Raw genomic sequence first — 17,912 nt, 5'->3', positions numbered from 1 at the left:
TATCCCTGTCCCTTCATGTATGTATTTTTTTTTAATGTAACCTTTATTTAACTAGGCGAGTCATTTAAGAACAAATTCTTATTTATGACGGGCTACCGGGACCGGGGATTATACCCGCTTTTGCTCGTGTATAATCCCTTGACTGTGAGAATGTTATCTGTAGCTCTTAAACCATAGGTAAAAGGTAAAAGGTGTGTTCTTGACTTAGTGTATCATATACAGTACCAGTCAAAAGTTTGGACAAACCTACTCATTCAAGTTTATTTTTATTTTTTATTTTTTACTATTTTCTACATTGTAGAATAATAGTGAAGACATCGAAACTATGGAATAATACATGTAGTAACCAAAAACTGTCAAACAAATCAAAATATATTTTATATTTGAGATTCTTCAAAGTAGCTACCCTTTGCCTTGATGACACCTTGCACACTCTTGGCATTCTCTCAACCAGCTTCACCTGGAATGCTTCTTCACTGCGTTCCAACTCATCCCAAACCATCTCAATTGGTTTAAGGTTGGGTGATTGTGGAGGCCAGGTCATCTGATGCAGCACTCCATCACTCTCCTTCTTGATAAAATAGCCCTTACACAGCCTGGAGGTGTGTTGGGTCATTGTCCTGTTGAAAAACAAATGATAGTCCCACTAAACGCAAACCAGATGGGATGGCGTATCGCTGCAGAATGCTGTGGTAGCAATGTTGGTTAAGTATGCCTTGAATTCTAAATAAATCACAGACAGTGTCACCAGAAAAGCACCATCACACCTCCTCATCCATGCTTCACGGTGGGAACCACACATGCAGAGATCATCCGTTCACCTACTCTGCGTCTCACAAAGACACGGCGGTTGGATCCATAAGTCTCAAATTTGGACTTAAAGGACAGATTTCCACCGGTCTAATTCCATTTCTCGTATTTCCTGGCCCAAGCAAGTCTCTTCTTGACCAATTTGACCATGAAGGCCTGATTCACACAGTCTCCTCTGAACAGTTGATGTTGAGGTACTTGAACTCTGTGAAGCATTTATTTGGGCTGCAATCTGAGGTGCAGTTAACTCTAATGAACTTATCCTCTGCAGCAGAGGTAACTCTAGGTCTTCCTTTCCTGTGGCGGTCCTCATGAGAGCCAGTTTCATCATAGCGCTTGATGGTTTTTGTGACTGCACTTGAAGAAACTTTACAAGTTCTTTAAATTTACCGCGTTGACTGACCTTCATGTCTTAAAGTAATGATGGACTGTCATTTCTCTTTGCTTATTTGAGCTGTTCTTGCTATAATATGGACTTGGTCTTTTACCAAATAGGGCTATCTTCTGTATACCACCCCTACCTTGTCACAACGTAACTGGCTCAAACGCATTAAGAAGGAAAGAAATTCCACAAATTAATTTTAACAAGGCACACCTGTTAATTGAAATGCATTCCAGGTGACTACCTCATGAAGCTGGTTGAGAGAATGCCAAGAGTGTGCAAAGCTGTCATCAAGGCAAAGGGTGGCTACTTTGAAGAATCTCAAATATAAAATATATTTGGATTTGTTTAACCCATTTTTGGTTACTACATGATTCCATATGTGTTGTTTCATCGTGTTGATCTCTTCACTATTATTCTACAACGTAGAAATAGTCAAAATATAGAAAAACCCTTGAATGAGTAGGTGTGTCACAACTTCTGACTGGTACTGTACGTCACATCTCTTTCCTGCTCATAGGCTTTAATTGTTTAAGTCCCATTTCATGAAGAATGTTTGATTGAAGTTTGAGCTACTTGCTTTCTCAAACGTTGGCCAGCTAATAGAAACTGCTAATAGAAAAGTCCAGGTAGTTAAATGCTCACAGTTTAATTGACGTCCTATTTAATAAGGATGACGAATTGGCTATCTGACTGCCAGGGGTCCTGCAGTAATTTGTTGTATTCAGCCAAGAATAACATTACAAGAGGAACGATCAATAGAGGGATGTGCCCTGATTTTAACTCAACTGATCACTCTCTGTCTTTCTCTTCTTCTCTCTGTCCTTAGGTTTGCTGTGGTTTGTACTCTGACTTTTTAGACGTCTGGTCTGAAATGAGGTGCTTTAATGTTAAGTCAGTTGAATCATTTAGTGTTGTAGCAATGTCTGCTACTCTCTTCCAGCATGTTGTAGCATATGAGTATGGAGATGATACCTAACAAGGTATACTGGAAACATCATTTAAGATTGCGTACGTTTTTTAAGTATGCTGGTACTACCGGGTTTCTATGGGAATGTGGTGCTTATCTGGGTAAACGTTGTAGTTCCCTAGACTTCCAAAAAAAGGTCAAATGTCAGCAATCGGCAACATCAAAAGTTGACTGCTTGGGCGTCGCTGTCATTCTTTTCATTTTTTTTTTGTGAGGCTTAGAATCTGCAAGATTACCTCAGTTTTTATGATCACCACTGTAGAATATTCATGACCTGGATCGGTACAGATGATAATAGATGTATGCACATTTACTCTGTGCTCGCTCTTAGCCAGCACTATTATTATGGTAGAGAGCGTGTTTATCATAGCAGAAAAATGTAATGAGACAGTTGTAATTACTTCCAGAGTGAAATCCTTCCACTGTCTGAAAACACGGACGCACCCACCCTGCTCACGCATAATCAGTGTCTTTACCCATCGTCTGGGAGATTGTTGTAGAGACGTATGGAGATTTAAAGGTAAAACATGGAAACATGCACGAGGCTTTTGTTATTACCAACACAAGGCAATGTCAATCATCATTCTCTCCTTGAGGAATTGGATGAATATTAATCACAGCTAGTTAGGTTGTGTTATGTAATATTTGTCATTCCTTTGATGAGCATACACAGATTATTGTTTTTTTTGTAATATTCTTCAACTATTCCCAATAATACTACTTTATTGCAGCTAAAAGATTAGACTGTGAAATGTTTCTGGTCCCTCTGTTTTTAGTGGACCAGCCAGAGGGACATACCGTGGTTCACTATCCTACCCTCCACTGGGGCTGTTTGGAAGTCCATATCTCCTGGCCATCATCACATTCACACATCCCTTCCCCTTATTACTGTTTGTGAGAAGAGCTTTCCCCCTCTCAGAGGCAGTCTTCCCAGGACAGGACTCTGCATGGAAGATTGTGAGAGTTTTCAAACAATCCTCTATGGAGCATCTGCTGTTCTGAGAGTTCTTCTGAGAGTTGTGAGAGCAGCCCATCACATCCAGATGAGAGTCATTGACCCTGCTCTGCCCCTCCTCCTCCTCTCCATCATTCCTCTCTGACACCAAGGGACAAAAACAAGTTTCACATGCCAAGTCAGGGGTTTAGAGGACGATGCTTGGGCCACATGTGTAGTGGATCTCCCCTAGCTCCTTATCCCGGGCCTGACAGTGGTGGGCCGGGATAGGGAGCTGCAGTGAGATGGACCTCAGCAGAGGATGGTGTTTGACCCCTATCATCTATCATGCAGACAGCTACTCCTGCCAAAGTCCCAATTTTAGTTGTTGCTTCTATGTCTCATTGAAATTTACATTTCCTTCTTTTTCGTTACACAAGTCTTAGTAATACCCGTATTTGGCTTAAGTGCACTGAAAGAGTTCTATTATATTTTGACTATCACTTTGTTTTGATTTTGTCTCATTTCCATACTCAAAATGAGGGGACTAAAGCTACAGTTTGTGCTTGCATTGTTTTTTTGTTCGCTTAAGTTATTTTGTTTGTCAGGGGCCTGGGTATTTGTATATTTTTCTTTGTACGGATAATAAACTACCAACTACTACAAACAAACCGGGTGGAGTTAATTACACGCTGATTGCTGATGAAGTTCTTTGTTAGTACAATGATAATCTCTCAGAATGAAGGCACGTTCTCCAATAGCTCGGCGGAGAGAAGAGCATTTGAATAGGACCTCAAGTCAAAGCACATAGTGATTACCATCCATTAGCAATTTTTTTCCACCATAAATATTATAATAGTCTACCTCTATGTGGCCCAAACCTTTTGTTACGCCTTGGTTCCGGTCTTTTTTTCTTCTGTTTTTAATCCTTTCCTGCTTAGCAGAATGTACTATTCTTTAATTCTTTACAAATTGCAGTGGAGGCTGACTCCAGGAAGAAAAGCAACATTTTAGTATATTTAATTGTGACCTCATCGCATCTGTTGCAGAGGATGCTGGATGAAGCAGAGTTGGGAATGAAAGGTGGAGAGGTGAATCAGTCCCTGACAGAAACCTTGTAGGGATGAAGAGAAGGCAACCTGTTCCCGTTGTCTTTGAATATTTAAAATTCTGTCTCCCATTCTTTAGAGAGAGAGAGAGAGAGAGAGAGAGAAATATATATATATAGGTGTTGACAGAGAACAATGCCAGGGTTTCCTCTGTCAAGTTTAATCAAGTGCCTTTGTTGACAGATGGAACGCTTTCTGTTCTGATCCTGACAAATGAGTTGAATTTGAACTTTGAATTTGCCAACTCCCCTGCAGATGAAACACCAGTCTTAACACAAGGTCAGGTTTTCACTTTGCACTGAATGAGCTGATTGTGTGTTTGTGTATGGTTTATTTCAATAACGCTGTGATATTTTGAATACGTTAGCTGGGTCTTTGTGCTATTTGGTGCATGCTAATTGGACATTTTAATTGGCACTGTCCGGGTCAGGTTGTGCACCTCAGAACTCCCCAGCTCTATCATGTCTGAAAACCTAATTGAAATTACAGATGAGAGCGAACCGTGGGGTAAATCGTTTTATGCCATATTGCTGGCATTTGTTGATGTCTGTCAGGGGTTGTTATTTTCTATGGAGGTCTTTATGTAGCTGTGGTCTATTTATAAACCTGCCATTTGATGATCATCAGGGGCTAAGCTGCTTACGCCGTCATTTCTCTATTTTATTCGCTCGTATAATAAGCAACATATTCCACTGCCTTGATGAGTAATGTGAAACGTCAAATTTGGAACTGGTTTGTTTGTTTGTTTGTTGGGAGAGTTTCAGACATACGGTCAGAGATGGCACCTTGCTGACCTTTACTGATGTTGCATCTGTGTTCTCTACGTTTTTTAACGGTGTTAGGAATGTGAAACAGCGGAGGCCACGGGCGTTCTGTGAACTGGAACAAACAAGTGAACGAATTGTCTGTCAGTCGTTGACGGTGTGTCTATGAGGCACAATGCCTATGCAGTAAGCGCCAGGATCGTTGCTTTCCTGAACACACGTTATGTTCCAGCACGCAACTCACAATGATCGTTCCATAATCAACGCCTCCATCACTGCACATTGTGCTTTCTTCAGCGAGTGTGAAGGTTTACGGAGCACTGAGGGGGGGGGGGGGGGGGGTTTAAAGCTATAACACAATTGTTCAACCTGGGATGAAGACTTATTTACATAATGTGAGTAATCTTCTACTTACCCAACAATTGATCCATAGAGATGGAGAAATGTATGAGTGAAGGTACATACTATACACGACATACATATTATGACATGGCTAGAAGTAACTGATACGGAGATGCAAACTACTGTAGTTGGAGAGGGGGAAACATTCACTCGGTGGGAATCACTGACACTGTTCTTAACTAGGACACTACAGCTCTCTCTCATCTATAGTAAGATACAGTACTCCCGTGTGGTATTACTGGCCTTGATATAAAGCGAACTGCACAGAGCACTCATAAATCAATGGTGAAGTAGGCTGTCCTGGTTTTTTTTTTTTTACACAATTCGTATAAGCAGGACTTTTACTCACTCACTTTATTCAAATGTTTTAATATTACCATATTTGTTGTAACTCAAGATATGCCCTAATAGATATGTAACTAATAAAGATAAATGATGAGTTTAGACATGAATGGGGATTTTGCTACTAGCAACCAGTCACATGAACCATTAACAATTCAATAAGTCTGATGGCGCATCATGCAAATGCCTTGTCTTGTCACACTGCAAGGGTCCAAGGGGACTTGGGATATTCCCCCTAAGTGCATTGAACTTTCCCATTATATATTCCCATCGCTGTACCGGAGTAATGAATAATGATATAGTTTGTCAGCTATTCTAGTCCTTCAACCAGTCTAAGACTCCTTAATCTGTGTCCCGTAGATAATGATCCATTAAGGGAAATCAATTTGGCTTTAAATGTAAATGTAAATGTTCACTGATACAATTTAACACAGCAGTCAACAGAAGTTTTTGTTGGTGTCTAGGAGTTTGGTATCTCTCTGTGTGCTCAGTGTTAAATCATGCTGAGGATTTGAGAGTATACCCATGTTTTACATTTTAGTCATTTAGCAGACGCTCTTATCCAGAGCAACTTACAGGGGCAATTAGGGTTAAGTGTCTTACTCAAGGGCACATCGGTAGATTTGGTCACCTAGTTGGCTCGGGGATTCGAACCAGCGATCTTTCGGTTACTGGTCCAACCCTCTTAACTGCTAGGCTACCTGTTGACTCACTGGACAATGCTTAGCCATGGAAATCATGGTATGATTTGATTATTGCTCCAGGTTCCAAATAGCTGGACTTGGGTTTAGCCACAGGAGTTGCCATGGATACTGTATGTCTGATGATCTTGTTTAGCAGATATAGTAGATTCGGTAATCAAGTGATACAAGTGCACCGGGTTTTTAATTAGATTCACATTTTAATGTTAATGAGCAAATGGAATATTGCCATTATATGAGACTGTTTGTGGGGCAACCCAAGAGAGGTATTCCATCCTGACATTTAAAGCTTGTTATTTTCTCTATCTAATGTCTTTTTGCTGTCTCTTTCTCAGCCCTCACTAATGTGAAGTTATGGGCCATCGACCGCCAGTGTTTCCAGACCATTATGATGAGGACGGGCCTCATCAAACATGCCGAATACATGGAGTTTCTAAAGAGGTGGGCTCCTCTCTCTCTCTCTTTCCCTCTCTCTCTTTCTCTCCCTCTCTTTCTCTGTCCTCTACCTCCCCTGAGATGCCATTCGAGCGAGGACTGAGGTTTGAGTGACTGTCCCTGACAGTCACAGAATCACCTTCCCCCTCTTCCTGTTTCCTGTCACTGATGTCTGGGTGCACTGTTCAACAAAGACACTTGCTGGATGCATGTTCAAATGAGCATCAGGTGATTGTGCACTTCAGGTCTTTTATACTAAATCTATGTGTTACCACTTGGAACTGTTAAAACACCAGTTTATTGATCAATATCATACTATGTTTGATATCACTCTCCTCTTTCTGTTCACACAGCTGAGTCTAATCCATGCTAACCCATTGGCTGAGACTTTACATATTGATTTCACATTTCCTTTCTTTCTCAGCTTCAGACCTGCCTACTTTTAACTTCGTTTTTGTGTTTAATATATAGTAGGCTTACCAATGGGTTTTTCTGCTCTTCAACAAACAGCATGACGTCCCTCTCAGACCAATATATTTACTCTCAGTAGACATTTTCCGAGCAGGCAAGTCTTAGCGTGCCGTAGCAATAACAAAGGACATCGTCATCCCCGAATGAAGATTTCCCACCCAGTGATCAACTGTAGTGATTCAGATGGAAAGTCCACAACAGCTGTTTGACCGCAAATACTCAGACAACACATTCCAAACACATCCTTAAGTACTGATTTTCATACACAGACTCCTTAAAATGCCTGTAAGTGACCAGGGATGGAATTTCCTCCAGTCTCCATAATGAAATAGGAAATTGAGGAAGAATGTTGCACCTATCTCTCCTGCCAGAGGCCCTGCGGTGCCCTTTACTGGAAGTTCTGGACCCGATGATATCACATGCAGGGAAAGAGGAAATTGATTTGGATGAAGTTGGCTTTTAGTGGTAAAATAAGATGCCTTTCTCCCCATGCACTGGCAGCTACAGCCGACTGGTGCACAGGGGAGGAAGTCTCAAACAATCAATCAAGTGGTTTGACTTTTAATGGCTCCTGTAATGTGATCTCTGAAAATGCACTCAATTTGTAAGAAAAGATACCTTTGGTGTCACAATATTTGTGAAGTAGCTGCTGTCAGTGCATCTCTTCAATATAGAATGTCAAATATCAAACGCATCCATTTCGGAAGGAATCGTTTCCGTGGTAACAAGCAACAGTGTTTTTCGAAGAGACTCGGAGGTTGTCAAACTGACAGATTGTGTGTGTGTTTGTTTGTGCCCTCGTGTGCGTTCCCGCATCTTTGTTTTCTTTTTTGTGTGTGCATGTGTGTGCGCCTGCGCGTGTGTGTGTGTGTGTGTGTGCGCCCACGCATGTGCCCGCCCACGTGTGTGTGTGTGAGTGAAGTCTCTCTCGTTGAGGAGAGAGCATGCCAGAGGTATGTAAATATCTTTGAATCTGCCAAGAAAGCCTCCTTGAGCTTCCAGGAAGGCTTAGTATAATTGGCAGCTGCTCTCAGGCTCAACCTTGAACTAAAACCCTGTCCTGTTGTAAAAGAGGAAAAGAAAAACAAACTAACGTCACCCACATGTGAACATTGAGCTGTGGCTTACGACTGTGGTGATTCTGCACAAACTTCTCCCCACTTCAGAGGATGCTGGTGTTAGGGGAGGGTTAAAGCACGTGCGAGAATTGGTATGCCGCCACAGCTGTGCCTATATACATACGCCTGTGAAATGTATGTACCCGTTTTATCTTCTCTCTCTTTTGTCAGTCATACAGATTCCACTCTTTCATGCAACCTGCTGTGCTGGCTTTTACATAGATTCTGCATACATGCTCTGCAAGTACATTGGTCTTTTGGATTACTTAAAGAGATAGATAGGCAACAGAGAGAGTATTGATGATGTGAACCTCGTGAATACACCGTATTTATCAGTTGTGACCGGTGCTTTGTGAGTCATAAAGCACCACAGCACCTAGTTCTGTTCACCAGGCGAGAACAGCGTGAACTGTTGGTTTCACCTTCTGGCTGAACTCTCCAAAATAGCTAACTCTCGCTCCCTCTCCCCAACAGTGTTCCAACATTCCAAGGCCTTTCAGAAGAAATACTCAGCAAGCTAGCCGACGTTATGGAAGAGGTGAGTTTCCAAGGTGTCCTGGTTGAAATTAGCGGTGTTTGTGGCAATGGGTACTGATGATTTACGTCTATTTCATTGACTGTGTAATTGAGCAATTATTTTATAAACCACATCATTACATAATGAGGAATTGATGTCCTGGAAAACTCCTAATGATTATTATACTGTGGATATTCACACTTTTTAAAATAGGTTTATCTGGAAATGTAACTACACAGCAATTTGTAGTCATTGCAATGTTCATACTAGTGGCAAGGATTTTCAGGTCTCCTGTCCTGGGCTGACAGACATTTTAATTGATTTGAGGTCTCATCTGTAGACAGTAGCTCACCAGACACAACCTGAGGTAAAAACTCACTGACAACCTCTAACCTCGGGTCTGACAACCTCTGGTCTGACAACCTGACAACCTCTGGTCTGACAACCTCTGGTCTGACAATCTCTGGTCTGTCAATCTCTGGTCTGTCAACCTCTGGTCTGACAACCTCTGGTTTGACAACCTCTGGTCTGACAACCTCTGGTCTGTCAACCTCTGGTCTGACAACCTCTGGTCTGACAATCTCTGGTCTGTCAATCTCTGGTCTGTCAACCTCTGGTCTGACAACCTCTGGTCTGTCAACCTCTGGTCTGTCAACCTCTGGTCTGACAACCTCTGGTCTGACAACCTCTGGTCTGACAACCTCTGGTCTGTCAACCTCTGGTCTGACAACCTCTGGTTTGACAACCTCTGGTCTGACAACCTCTGGTCTGACAACCTGACAACCTCTGGCCTGACAACCTCTGGTCTGACAACCTCTGGTCTGACAACCTCTGGTCTGACAACCTCTGGTTTGACAACCTGACAACCTCTGGTCTGACAACCTGACAACCTCTGGTCTGACAACCTCTGGTCTGACAACCTCTGGTCTGTCAACCTGACAACCTCTGGTTTGACAACCTCTGGTCTGACAACCTCTGGTCTGTCAACCTCTGGTCTGACAACCTCTGGTCTGACAACCTGACAACCTCTGGTCTGACAACCTCTGGTCTGACAACCTCTGGTCTGACAACCTGACAACCTCTGGTCTGACAACCTCTGGTCTGTCAACCTGACAACCTCTGGTCTGACAATCTCTGGTCTGACTCTGACTGCAATAATATCTGTGTATAATTAGGAGACCACGTTACATGACCAGGAAAGATATCAAAATTATACTATAATCAGAGCCCAGATTTACAGTATTCCTAGTCAGGTCACATGGACCGGAAAATCTTTCTTGCTCTGATCAGAATATCAGAATGCTATCAACAGTGTGTCTAGTTTCTGGTTGTTAACTCTAAATGACCTCTTGCCGTAGATCTATGAGTAAGAGGGAACAATTATAGTTGTAATCCCATCCTCAGAGCAGATTGCTAAGCCTCTTATTATTTACTGGCATGCAGATGGTTCCCAAAACTGTGGTAAGGGGTCCTCGGGACCACTCGAGCACCTCAGACATATTACATTAGGGATGCAATAATGTATCTCTACAGTCTTTCACCTCCAATTTTTAAGCTTGTTCATTTCAGAACAAGCAAATGAGATCTCTGATGTTCGTTTTTAATTGGATGACTTGACCTCCAGTATCTCGTTTCCAAAGAACATTTGGTAATGAAAACCACATAAATACATTTCTGGCATGCTTTCTCTATCAAAGTCAAATGAAGTATAAGCACAAAAATCACAGGGGGATTTCTTCTTCTTTTTTGTATTTAAAAAAAAAAAAAAAAAAAAAAACTTCTATGTAACTAGGCAAGTCAATTAACAACAAATTCTTATTTACAATGACGGCTTACCCCGGCCAAACCCAGACGACACTGGGCCAATTGTGGGAGTCCCATAGGGCAGCGCAATCACAGCCGGATGTGATGCAACCTGGAATCAAATACATTATGTCATGGTTATCTTAGTGTATTGGATCAATAGAGGATTAGCTCCATTACGAACACACAGCCTTATTTCTAAACCAACCAATAGCATTTATCTTGCCATGTTTTGTTTGTTAAAGTGTTTTTCATTGTCACCCTGACTTCCCCAGCCCTTAAAGAACCACAAAGGAATTACATGCGAAGGGCAAACACAAGTCTGAGTTATACTTCATATGATAAAACAGTATTTGGGGAGCAGTCATATCACAATCGTACAATCCACTCCATAGTTCCCTAGGTGTTTCAGATGCATACAACTAGAATTTATATTCTGTTTCTATGTTCAGACACAGAATGCCCTATTGGTTACCAAGACACTATCCCTCCGACTGACTGAAATAAAACATGAGGAAAACACAGAATGTTCAAACAGTTGAGTGCATTGAGCTCCAAAGAGGGCTGATGATAAATGTGCTGCCATGCAGCGTGGTGGAGTTGGGTTACCCTGTAGGAGTGGGAGCAGGGGCTCTTCCCAGGCATGAAGTGCCCAGGGCAGCCCAACCTCTCCCCTCAGGCTCCCTCTCTGATCCCCCTTCCTCTGCACATCGACAGTAATCCTGCCTGCTCGGTCTTTGCAGATAACCCACGCCTGCTGGCTTACTGCGAATGTGTGTGTATGTGTGTGTGTGCGGGTGCGGGTGCGTTTAGTTAAAGAGTGGACACATCACCAGAATACACTAGAATCAATCAGACTATATGCACCTGCAGAACGATCAAAGAATGGTATTCAGCATGGAACAACACAATGCAGACAATCCCCTTGCCCAGTTTGTTTGTTGTCATGGGGATTTGCCGAGACATGAAAATGTGATTGTAAAAATGGCATATCGCTAATTGCGTAGTTATCAATCGTTCCTTATTGAACCTCAGTGTTAACACCATCCTCTCTGGATGTGTGCTGTGTTGTGCCTCGAACTACAGTAGTGTTTAGCTTCAGTGTTTCCTGAAAGAATAGACAGTCATTGTACTAACATCAGGCTCAGAGATGGTATTTATCTTGATTTAAATGAGGAAACTCAGTTCTGAAGGTTACAAATGAGAACATTCGGGAACCTCAGGCAAAGCCATTTTTATAACGACATCTGTGACGCGTGGCATTTCATTGAAGACTCACAGAGATTTCTCATTACTTACTGTCACTCATAATTTCAGTCAAAAATCTGCAAAGATCTATCTATGTGCATCCAGCGGAGTGTTGTAGCGTCTGTCTGTGTGTGCGTGCGTGCAGACAACTAATACTTAGGCATTCAAGTAGTCATGTTTTCCTCCAAGGAAGCCAAAGGGCTTCATTGTGACATGGAGGCTGGATTGTGGAACAAATCACATTTATTTATATAGTCCTTCTTACATCAGCTGATATCTCAAAGTGCTGTACAGAAACCCAGCCTAAAACCCCAAACAGCAAGCAATGCAGGTGTAGAAGCACGGTGGCTAGGAAAAACTCCATAGAAAGGCCAAAACCTAGTAAGAAACCTAGAGAGGAACCAGGCTATGAGGGGTGGCCAGTCCTCTTCTGGCTGTGCCGGGTGGAGATTATAACAGAACATGGCCAGGATGTTCAAATGTTCATAAATGACCAGCATGGTCAAATAATAATAATCACAGTAGTTTTCGATGGTGCAACAAGTCAGCACCTCAGGAGTAAATGTCAGTTGGCTTTTCATAGCCGATCATGAAGAGTATCTCTACCACTCCTGCTGTCTCTAGAGAGTTGAAAACAGCAGGTCTGGGACAGGTAGCACATCCAGTGAACAGGTCAGGGTTCCATAGCCGCAGGCAGAACAGTTGAAACTGGAGCAGCAGCACGGCCAGGTGGACTGGGGACAGCAAGGAGTCATCATGCCGGGTAGTCCTGAGACATGGTCCTAGGGCTCAGGTCCTCCGAGAGAGAGAAAGAAAGAGAGAATTAGAGAGAGCATACTTAAATTCATACAGGACACCGGATAAGACAGGAGAAGTACTCCAGATATAACAGACTGACCCTAGCCCCCCGACACATAAACTACTGCAGCATAAATACAGGAGGGGTCAGGAGACACTGTGGCCCCATCCGATGATACCCCCGGACAGGGCCAAACAGGCAGGATATAACCCCACCCACTTTTCCAAAGCACAGCCCCCACACCACTAGAGGGATATCTTCAACCACCAACTTACCATCCTGAGACAAGGCCGAGTATAGCCCACGAAGATCTCCGCCACGGCACAACCCAAGGGGGGGCGCCAACCCAGACAGGAAGATCACGTCAGTAACTCAACCCACTGAAGTGACGCACCCCTCCTAGGGACGGCATGGAAGAGCACCAGTAAGTCAGTGACTCAGGCCCTGTAATAGAGTTAGAGGCAGAGAATCCCAGTGGAAAGAGGGGAACCGGCCAGGCAGAGACAGCAAGGGCGGTTCCTTGCTCCAGATCCTTTCTGTTCACCTTCACACTCCTGGGCCAGACTATACTCAATCATATGACCTCCTGAAGAGATGAGTCTTCATTAAAGACTTAAAGGTTGAGACCGAGTCTGCACCTCTCACATGGGTAGGCAGACCATTCCATAAAAATGGAGCTCTATAGGTGAAGCCCTGCCTCCAGCTGTTTGCTTAGACATTCTAGGAACAATTAGGAGGCCTGCGTCTTGTGACCAGAGCGTACGTGTAGGTATGTACAGCAGTACCAAATCAGAAGGATAGGTAGGAGCAAGCACATGTAATGCTTTGTAGGTTAGCAGTAAAACCTTGAAATCAGCCCTTGCCTTAACAGGAAGCCAGTGTAGGGAGCCTAGCACTGGAGTAATATGATCAAATATTTGGGTTCTAGTCAGGGTTCTAGCAGCCGTATTTAGCACTAACTGAAGTTTATTTAGTGCTTTATCCGGGTAGCCGGAAAGTAGAGCATTGCAGTAGTCTAACCTAGAAGTAACAAAAGCATGGATTCATTTTTCTGCATAATTTTTGGACAGAAAGTTTCTGATTTTTGCAATGTTACGTAGAGGTAAAAAAGCTGTCCTTGAAACAGTCTTGATATGTTCGTCAAAAGAGAGATCAGGGTCCAGAGTAACGCCGAGGTCCTTCACAGTTTTATTTGAGACGACTGTACAACCATCAAGATTAATTGTCAGATTCAACAGAAGATCTCTTTGTTTCAGAGTAACACCATAGGAGGGTTAACTGAATGAACTTGTAGATGGGATGCTGTCAAAGGCTCTTATTGCAAGCTCCTAAAGCCTTGCAGTATAGGATAAGGAAAATTCTCCTGTGGGAGCAGAACACCAAGGCATGATAACTGGAGAATCTACTTTAGAACACAACTGCAGTGGAATCCCCTGGGTATACAGTGTGGCCAGTGGCTAGTATAATAAGAAGACATTGTGTTTGTACAAAACGGCATCGTTTTTTTTTTCTTACTCTGTCTTCACACTTAGATTAAGTGACAGACGCAATAAGAGCCTTTGACAGCACCCCATCTACAAGTTCATTCACAGTTAACCCTCCTATGGTGTTACTCTGAAACGGATGACAGGCTCCTCAAGCACACTGGAAAGAGAAACAAATGAATTATGTCACGAGCCATATCAGCTGTAACAGCACAGCAGAGTAGGTCTTGGATTCTCATTCCATATGCAAATAAAAGGAGACTGGCACCCAAGTAAGAAAGGAACTGATTCTTGTCAAATTAAAGTGATAGATACGTAAAGTCAAGAAGTAACTGAGTGTTGTGAAGCAGAATGTTCTGCGTGTGCCTGAGCACCTTTTCATCATGGCACTTCAACCATGCCTTTCCTCTCCTTTAATGACTTGCCAATTACATAATGAGAAATACCCACTACCTCCGCTCCAAGATTACTGTTTGATGTTTAACCACCATTCATAATGAAAATAAACTCTTACGATTCTTCTGTTAAGTTATAACTTTTTAAAAAGAGGCCTTTCTACTGACTCACCAAAAGAAAAAAAAAGAAAAACACCAAAAGAAAGATGCCCAGGGTCCCTACTCATCTGCGTGAATGTGCATTAGGCATGCTGCAAGGAGGCATGAGGACTGCAGATGTGGCCAGGATCGTCCTCGCAGCGGTAGACCACATGTAACAACACCTGCACAGGATCGGTAGATCCGACCATGACACCAGCGGGACAGGTACAGGATGGCAACAACAACTTCCCAAGTTACAGGAATGCACAATCCCTCCATCAGTGCTCAGACTGTCCACAATAGGCTGAGAGAGGCTGGACTGAGGGCTTGTAGGCCTGTTGTAAGGCAGGTCCTCACCAGACATCACAGGCAACAACGTCATCTATGGGCACAAACCCACTGTCGCTGGACCAGACAGGGCTGGCAAAGTGCTCTTCACTGACGAGTCACGGTTTTGTCTCACCAGGGGTGATGGTCGTACTGCTCGCTCTGTGCGTGATTTCCTGCAAGACAGGAATGTCAGTGTTCTGCCCATGGCCAGCGAAGAGCCCGGATCTCAATCCCATTGAGCACGTCTGGGACCTGTTGGATCGGAGGGTGAGGGCTAGGGCTATTCCCCCCAGAAATGTCCGGGAACTTGCAGGTGCCTTGGTGGAAGAGTGGGATAACATCTCACAGCAAGAACTGCCAAATCTGGTGCAGTCCATGAGGAGGAGATGCACTGCAGTACTTAATGCAGCTGGTGGCCACACCAGATACTGACTGTTACTTTTGACCCCCCCCCTTTGTTCAGGGACACATTATTCCCTTTCTGTTAGTCACACTTCTATAGAACTTGTTCAGTTAATGTCTCAGTTGTTGACTCTTGTTATGTTCATACAAATATTTACACATGTTAAGGTTGCTGAAAATAAACGCAGTTGACAGCGAGAGGACGCTTCTTTTTTTGCTGAGTTTACTACTCATTGGAATGCCCATTCTTTAGCAGAAACCGCTCTAGACACAGGTGGTTTATTTCAATTTGGGAGAAAGAAAAACAAAGTCTGGGTCAGGCCAAAAAGTCATGTTCCCTTAAATTAGCTATTGATTTTTGTTCTTCTCCATCTTCATGGATTTTTCCCATGCAGTTTCAATGAATTCTGTTGCCATTTTCTCCCAAGCCTAAAAATACACTAAAGCAGAGAAATAAACTAGAAAGAGCTGTTGAAAGACAGTTCACCTTTGTCACTGCTGATGACTGATCCTCCCGACCTACTCTAACTGGTAAATAAATACTGACTAGGATAAACATGCTTTACTCTAAAAAAAAAAAGAAATTGGTGAGCTGTGTTTGTTTAACATTGTTTACTGTACAGTCATTCCAGAGCTGGAGAAACATACAGTACACACAGTGCCATGGTGCCTGGTATGAAGAAACTGTACAGTATCAAGAATGTTAACAATGTAGATATGAATCATGGTGGTATCAAACCCCCAGAATCATACTATGGATGTGTGTCCAAGCAGGCAGCAGTTGAATTGGGAGTAGAGGTTTATTTTTAATTCCAGACATCTGGGCTTGGTCAGCGAGGGTAGTGGGCGGCCATTCCCCGTTCCCACACTGTTCTGTTCTGGCCCATACAGAGCAGAGCATGTCAATAGTTCACTGTTTTCCATCTGATGTGTGAGGGTAATTAAGCAGCTACAGATGTAGAATCAACATTTGATCGCACTGTTGCAGGAGAACTTTCTTGCATTGCAGGAAATGTAAAACTTGTAGTGTATTTGAGGTTTAAGAAGGCTTGTGAAGTTTCCATTTTCCACTTAGAAATCCCTACAAAAAAAAGACAATTAATCCACTTAATAATTCACATTTCCTTTTGCTGCGGGATTATTTTCCTGCTTTAGCAAACTGGCTCAAATTAAGACGCTACACCTGTATCACCAATCGATGGGTGGCAGACAGGTCACATGTAAAACTAAAGAGGAATGAAAAAGGAATGTTACCACAACCTGTCAATCATCATTGAATACAGAAGATTGGAAATAATGCAATGCATAGTGATGGTACATACACTACAGGCCATCATTTCCCCTTGATAAGCCTGCCCATTATACCAAGGAATCTCATTTCCGATTCATGACCCTTCCCTTCACTCCATCCATTTATTGAAATGGAGCTGCTGTCTATTTTAAATTAATATGGGGGCTTCGAGCTCCAGTTGATCTCTTTCTTCTTGATGCATGAAGAGTCAAAGTTATTGGTTACCACCAATCCATAAAAACACGCTATTATCTACTCTTACCTCAGACCTATTTATTTATCATGGCTAATGTACTTTTTTTAACACAATCACCCCTACTGTGTTTCATTATACCTTCCACCAAAGTCCGCGTTAATCTAGTGCTACCTGTATAGGAGCTCAGGTGACTTCCTGCCACTCTGAAAACCGAACAGTGGGCGAAGAGCAGCTAAGGCGTGTCTGGAGTCCTATAGCCTGAGGGACCTGACCCTGAGCTGTTGCTGTGTGCTTTTCTTCCTCCCCGGCCTACAAAGAGGTGTAATGAGTTCGCACTCAAAAATGTATTGCATAAAGCTTACTTCATTATTCAATGTTTAACTTTTTTTACTGCGTCAGGGATTGTGCACACAGATGTTTCGCCTTTACACCCTTCTTCAGTGTGTAGGTACAATTTCTTTCATTCAAAACAGCATTTTGTAAAGAACTACAGTAGAGAGGCAGGTGCTTCTAATCAGGGTGGCCACTCATCGGCCAATCAGGGACGTGGCTCTTCTGGTCTACCTGTATACAAATTAGTCACGAAGATATACAGAAACGTAGGGGAGCGGGCACGAAGGCCAACTCACAAATCAATCTGCGCAGGTGTCCGCTCATCTAGATACATCACATCAATTCATGAGATAGCCATCGCAATGGACATCAGACAAAGCCATTCATAAATATGTGGGGCCAACTCATAAACGATATGCAACATCTGATATGGACAGTGCTTCTTGTGTAACAATCTAAATGTGGCTTATAGGATGGAGGTGAAATCTATTCTTTGTTCAAACCGTGTGGAGATACAGAATGTAATGTATAGATC

General features: G+C 42.8%; 1 protein-coding gene across 4 annotated transcripts in view; it reads left to right on the top strand.

The window, feature by feature from the left end:
* Nucleotides 1-17,912, top strand: part of prkg1b (protein kinase cGMP-dependent 1b) — a 167,323-nt gene that overhangs the window by 110,013 nt on the left and 39,398 nt on the right. For all 4 annotated transcript variants that reach the window (XM_055890652.1, XM_055890653.1, XM_055890651.1 and 1 more), the window contains exons 4-5: nt 6,750-6,855; nt 8,913-8,976. In XM_055890652.1, coding sequence (XP_055746627.1) covers nt 6,750-6,855; nt 8,913-8,976 — 170 coding nt within the window. The remainder of the gene's footprint in view (nt 1-6,749; nt 6,856-8,912; nt 8,977-17,912) is intronic.

The sequence above is a fragment of the Salvelinus fontinalis genome, chromosome 30 (assembly GCF_029448725.1).
Source record: "Salvelinus fontinalis isolate EN_2023a chromosome 30, ASM2944872v1, whole genome shotgun sequence".
Lineage (NCBI taxonomy): Eukaryota > Metazoa > Chordata > Actinopteri > Salmoniformes > Salmonidae > Salvelinus > Salvelinus fontinalis.
This window is presented reverse-complemented; position numbering and strand designations above follow the sequence as displayed.